Source organism: Octopus bimaculoides, chromosome 14 (genome assembly GCF_001194135.2).
Source record: "Octopus bimaculoides isolate UCB-OBI-ISO-001 chromosome 14, ASM119413v2, whole genome shotgun sequence".
Classification (NCBI taxonomy): Eukaryota; Metazoa; Mollusca; class Cephalopoda; order Octopoda; family Octopodidae; genus Octopus; species Octopus bimaculoides.
The window spans coordinates 14,744,829-14,750,626 of NC_068994.1; the positions used below are offsets into that span (position 1 = coordinate 14,744,829).

The window sequence follows — 5,798 nt, forward strand, 5'->3', positions numbered from 1 at the left end:
ATATATATATATATATATATATATATATATACATACAAACACACACAACTACATATACCAATTTGGATGGCAATTCTACTTGATAGTGAGACATGGGCCCTGAATGCAGAGGACAGGTGACAGTTAGAAAGGAATGAAGCTAGTATGTTCCACTGGATGTGTAATGTAAGTGTATATGTTTGACAGAGTGCTAGTGTTTTGAGAGAGAAGTTAGGCATAAGAGAAATTGGTTGTTGTGTGCACTAGTTTGGTCATGTGATGTGGATGGATGCAAACAGCTCCATAAAGAAGTGCTGATCTCTCAAAGTGGATGGAAGATGTGGAAGTGGGAGGCCCAGGGAGACAGGAAGTACTGAAGAATGATCTCAGAAGCTGAACCTTTTCAAGCTGGATGACTAAGAACCAAGATACCTGACACCTGGCTATACTCAAGAAGACCTGTACCCCACAGCAGAAGTGTTCAGACCAATCCTGCTGGTGGTGCCACATAAAAGTGCCCATGCAATGTTATGTAAAAGCACCCAGGTTGTGTCACATAAAAGAACCCCTGCAGTGCCGCATAAAGTGCCTGTGTGGTGCCACGTAAAAGCATCCAGCATCCTCTGTAAAGTGGTTGGTATTAGGAAGGGCATCCAGCCATAGAAACCATACCGACAGATCAGACTGGTGTCTGGTGCTGCTCCCCAGCTTGCCAGCTCATCAAACTGTCCAACCCATGCCAGCATGACAACAGACGTTAATAACGATGATGATATACATATATTCCTGTCACAACTCATCCATGACCCAACCAGAAACAACCAAAGTGTCTTGGACCTAGTGCTAAGCAACCATGCTAACACTATTCATAACATCACAGTGGAAAGAACCCTCTTGTCTGATCATGATGAAGTACTCTGTAACCTCAACCTTCAGCACCCAAAAATTTGGCATAAATCACTAACTCCAATGCACCCATTTGATAATATGAATTGGCATAAGTCAAACTGGAGTGTGATCACTCAAGACTTATTGCAAGTGGACTGGTCCTTCACCCTTGCTTCCTCCAATAATACAATAAACACAGACGCATGGCAACTATTCAAGGACACAGTTACTCACATTTGCTCAAAACACGAACCCTCAAGACTCATAAATAACAGTAGATGCAGGGTTCCAAAACAGAGAAAAGTGCTCAGAATAAACCGAAAAATCAATACTCTAAAATACCACCATCAGCATAACCTCCAATCGAGAACATTAACAACCTTGGAATCAAAGAAGCAACAACTGCAGGACTGTAAGAGAACCTTCATAAGTGACCAAAGAGCTACAGAAGAAGCCTGGGCTATTAAAAACTTCAAGAATAATCCTAAGGTCTTTTACTCCTTTGCAAAAACAGATAGGACAATAGTTTCCTCTATCGGCCCACTGGTTGACAGAAATGGCATCCTTCCTAGTTATGCCAAAGATATGGCTGAGATCCTGTAACGTCAATTCTGCTCTGTCTTCAGTGACTCTGATTTAGTTGACTCAAGCAGCTTTGCTTCTTTGAATCCTCAACATGTCTTCTCTAACATAACCTGTGATGCCACTGATATCCTTGCAACAGTAAAATCAAACCTGATTCAGCAGTGGGTCTGGGCAGGTCTCCTGCTAGAATGCTGAAGGAATGCAGACAGCAACTTGCAGCTCCTCTTGCAAATCTCTGGAGGAAATCACTGGATGCCGGTTTTATCCCTCAAAATCTCTCCCAGTCAGTCTTTCCTATCTTTAAAAAGGGGGATAAATCACTTCTTGTAAACTACCGTCCAATCTCAACTCACCTCACATATCAAAGTATTTGAGAGAGTGTTGAGTTCAAGAGTAACAGCCTTCCTAGAACAAAATCATCTCCTAAGTTGCAACCAGCATGGCTTTCGTGGTGAGAGGGACTGCCTAGCACAGCTCCGCCACTTTGATGACATCTTAAATGCACTAAGTGAGGGCTCCAATGCAGATGTCATATACCTTGATTTCAGCAAGGCCTTTGACAGAGTCGACCACAATATACTGTTAAGAAAACTATCCAACACTGGATTCGGTGGAAAGCTACTTCAATGGACTAGGTATTTCCTAACAAACAGGACCCAGCATGTTGTGGTTGATGGCATCCACTCAAGACCAGCAAAAGTCATCAGTGGAATCCCACAGGGGTACTGTGCTGGGTTCACTTCTTTTTATTGTCTATATCAATGACATTACAGATTCCATTGAAGTAACCGGTTTATTGATTTATTCCACTCATCGATTGTTTTTTGTTTTTTTTCATTTTTGGAGAACTTAAAGCATTCAGTGGGTCTTCACTTCTGCTCTCTCCCATGTTCACACGCGACCATTAAAATATTTGTAGATGACTCTAAGTTCCAGAAAGTCATTAAGGGATCATATGATCAAACGATGCTTCAATCGGACCTATGCACAGTAACCCAGTGGGCACAGAAAAACAATATGCAATTGAACGAAGAAGAATTTGAGCTCATCCACTTTGGAAAAGAGGGCACACTCAAACAACCATATACACTACCGTCAGACCTACTTGAACCATCAGATAATATCAGAGACTTAGGTGTATTTGTCAACAGCAACCTTAGTGGACACATCAGCAATAAAGTCAAAGTTGCCCGCAGTATGTGCTCATGGATCCTCAGAACTTTTCAATCAAAGGATCATGAAACCATCATCTGAAACCATCAGAGAGAGTGTCTGTGTGTGAGAGACAAAAGACAGAGTATGTGTGTGCGTGTGTGAGAGAGAGAGAGTGTATGTGTGTGGTAAAGAATGTGTGTATGTGTAGATAGGAGCGACTTAACAATGTCCAATACTAATTCCCCTTTTCACACAGGCACAGAGAATGTTATCCATGCATGCATCGCACTGAGTGTGCCACGACTTATCTTCTGCAGCACTGTAGACGTTGTTGTAGGAGATAAAGACATAGTTGAAGGCACAGAGGACACTGCAACCACACCAAGCTGTTTCCTTTTCCCTGGATACCCACAAACTAAGCACGAGGCTGAAGATTTAGTCTGTAGAGCAAATGGTTCACACCTTGCCAACGGTAAGAGGAAAGGCTAAAATCTTCACTTATCTAACTTCATCTTCACATTCTGTTTTTCTTTTACTTGGTTTAAATCCTTACCCTGTGACCATGCTGGGGCAGTATTCTAAGTGTTTTAACCCTTCAACATCCAGATTACTCTGTCAAATGTAATGCTTATTTCTTCATGAATTATTCAAACCCCAAAGAATTCTTCTTGACACATGGCTATTATTATTATTATCATTATTACTATTATTATTATTATTATTATTATTATTATTATTATTATTATTAAGGTGGTGATGTGGCAGAATCATTAGCATGCAAAACAAAATGCTTAGCAGCATTTGTTAAGGTTCTTTATGTCCTGAGTTCATATTCTGCCAAGGTCGGCTTTGCTCTTCGTCCTTTCAATGTCAATAAAGTAAACACCTGTTGAGCACTGGGATCAACATAATCGGCTTAATCCCCTCCCGCTAAATTTCAGGTTTTGTGCTTAAATTGGAAACACTCATCATCACCATCACCATCGTTATTAGTCTCATAATCATCATCATCACCCTCATAATCATCAACATCATCATCATCATCATTATTACTGAAGCCGTGAATACCATCCTAATTTTTATTATTCTCCCACAGGTGGACGCCTGTGCACCGTTTCGCTGCGTCCAAATGTCATGTACGGTGAAGGTGACCCGTTCCTCATTCCTTCCGCACTTCAGTCTGCCCACAGTGCAGGTGGATGGTCAGTCTGTGTTGGCGACGGTAAAGCCATGTTCCAGGTATCCTACGCAGGCAATGTGGCCTGGGCGTTTCTAATGGCTAACCGGACACTCCTCGACAACAAACTGACAAACGTACAAGGTCAATGCTTCTTTGTGCCCGACGACACACCTGTGACCAGCATCTACACAACCCTAGAACCCTATCTTCAGGACCGTGGGTTCAAGCACATGCCAGTATACATCCCATATTGGTTGATCCATGGTCTCTTGAGCATCCGGGATCTGTTTTTGTGGCTGATATCTCCCTTGGTCAAAATCAATACTCAACCACCCATCTGCAGTATCAAGTACATCAACATGACACTGACCTTTAAAAATGACAAAGCAAGGACGTACTTAGGCTTCCGGCCATTATTCAATGCTGAAGAGGCATTGCAGAGATCAAGAAAATATTATAAGAAAATAAAACTTAATTGAACGAGCTGCGTTTGATGTTGTTACTCTTTTACTCTTTTAATTGTTTCAGTCATTTGACTGCGGCCATGCTGGAGCACCGCTATTTAGTCGAGCAAATCGACCCCGGGACTTATTCTTTGGAAGCCTAGTACTTATTCTATCGGTCTCTTTTGCCGAACCGCTAAGTTACAGGGAAATAAACACACCAGCATCAGTTGTCAAGCAATGTTGGGGGGATAAACACAGACAGACAAACACACATATATGTACATATACATATATATACGACAGGTTTCTTCCACTTACAAGGCTTTGGTCAGCCCGAGGCTATCGTAGAAGACACTTGCCCAAGGTGCCACGCAGTAGGACTGAACCCGGAACCATGTGGTTCATAAGCAAGCTACTTACCACACAGCCACTCCTACACTAATTATTTGAGTGGATCTGTGGTCATCGTTACAGTGGAAGAGTTGGTGCTTCTTAGTTGATTGTCTTCTATCTTTTACCTTGTTTCAGTCATTAGACTGTGGCCATGCTGGAGCACCGCTTTGGAGAGTTTTAACTGAATGAACAACCCCGATATTTATTTATTTTTAAGCCTGGTACTTATTCTATTGGGTTCTCTTGTTGAACCACTAAGTTACAGGGATGTAAACACACCAGTAATCGGTTAAGCAGTAGTGGTTGACACACACGTATTTCAGTTTCCATCTACCAAATCCACTCGCAAGACTTTGGTCAGCCCAAGGATATAGTAGAAGACACTTGCCCAAGGTGCCACACAATGGGACTTCTTCCAATTTCAATTTACAATTCTCAAAGATTGTATTCTTTCTGACAGATATTCCTTTGTGATGGGTAATATTTATCCAGACTTAAATATGGATGTTCTGTTAGAACAAACTATACTGCTGTAGATTCCATGAGAGAAACTCATATTGGCTGGCTTTTGGTGCAAAATGCACTTGTGGGGAGACAAATCCCTGACACTTCTTTGCACTGATACCACCAGATCTCTATCTTTCTTGGTCTTAAGAAGCTCACGGGCTAATTGCAACATCAATGCTTGTACTACTTTTCTATATATCACTTGCAAGAAGATGAGTTACTGCTATGTGCATCCGTAGATTTGTAATGAAGTAATACGCTGCTTCTGTTCTCTTCTACTTCTCTACTAGAAACGTTTACTTTGGAATTTACTTCTATTGAGAAAAAAAAAAAAAATCATGTGCATGTTATTTTTAACGTAAGTTTTCTTATGACGGCTTCTCTTTTCTGCTTATTACTTCAATAGAAATCTACGGATGCACATACGCACATAATAGAGAAAAATGAAACAATTATGGACGACTTGCTCCGAAACACCACCGAGTGGGGAACACTTCTCAAAAAATAACCTGCAGTTGTTTCCTTCAAATTTCCTACATGCTCGAAATGTACATACATCAAGGTATATTTGTAGAAAATTTCACGGAAAAATATTAATTTTCATGGAAGTTAAGAAGAATTTAAATGGACTCTGTTGGAATTTCCGAAAATTGTCCCCCACCCCC

At 41.1% G+C, this 5,798-nt stretch overlaps 1 protein-coding gene across 1 annotated transcript; it reads left to right on the plus strand.

Moving 5' to 3' along the window:
* Window positions 1-92: 92 nt before the first annotated feature.
* LOC106875030 (3 beta-hydroxysteroid dehydrogenase/Delta 5-->4-isomerase type 1) lies at window positions 93-4,270 on the plus strand. The gene is made up of 2 exons (XM_014922987.2): window positions 93-3,079; window positions 3,704-4,270. The coding sequence occupies exons 1-2, from the start codon at window positions 2,800-2,802 to the stop codon at window positions 4,264-4,266; spliced, it is 843 nt and encodes a 280-aa protein (XP_014778473.1). The 5' UTR covers window positions 93-2,799; the 3' UTR covers window positions 4,267-4,270.
* The last annotated feature ends 1,528 nt before the right edge of the window (window positions 4,271-5,798 follow it).

Bases quoted from the DNA above. Each gene is read 5' to 3' on its own strand.
- LOC106875030 (XM_014922987.2), top strand. From the start codon at position 2,800: ATGTGTGTATGTGTAGATAGGAGCGACTTAACAATGTCCAATACTAAT. The intron at 3,080-3,703 runs GTAAGAGGAAAG...ATTCTCCCACAG, and splicing joins TGGTTCACACCTTGCCAACG to GTGGACGCCTGTGCACCGTT.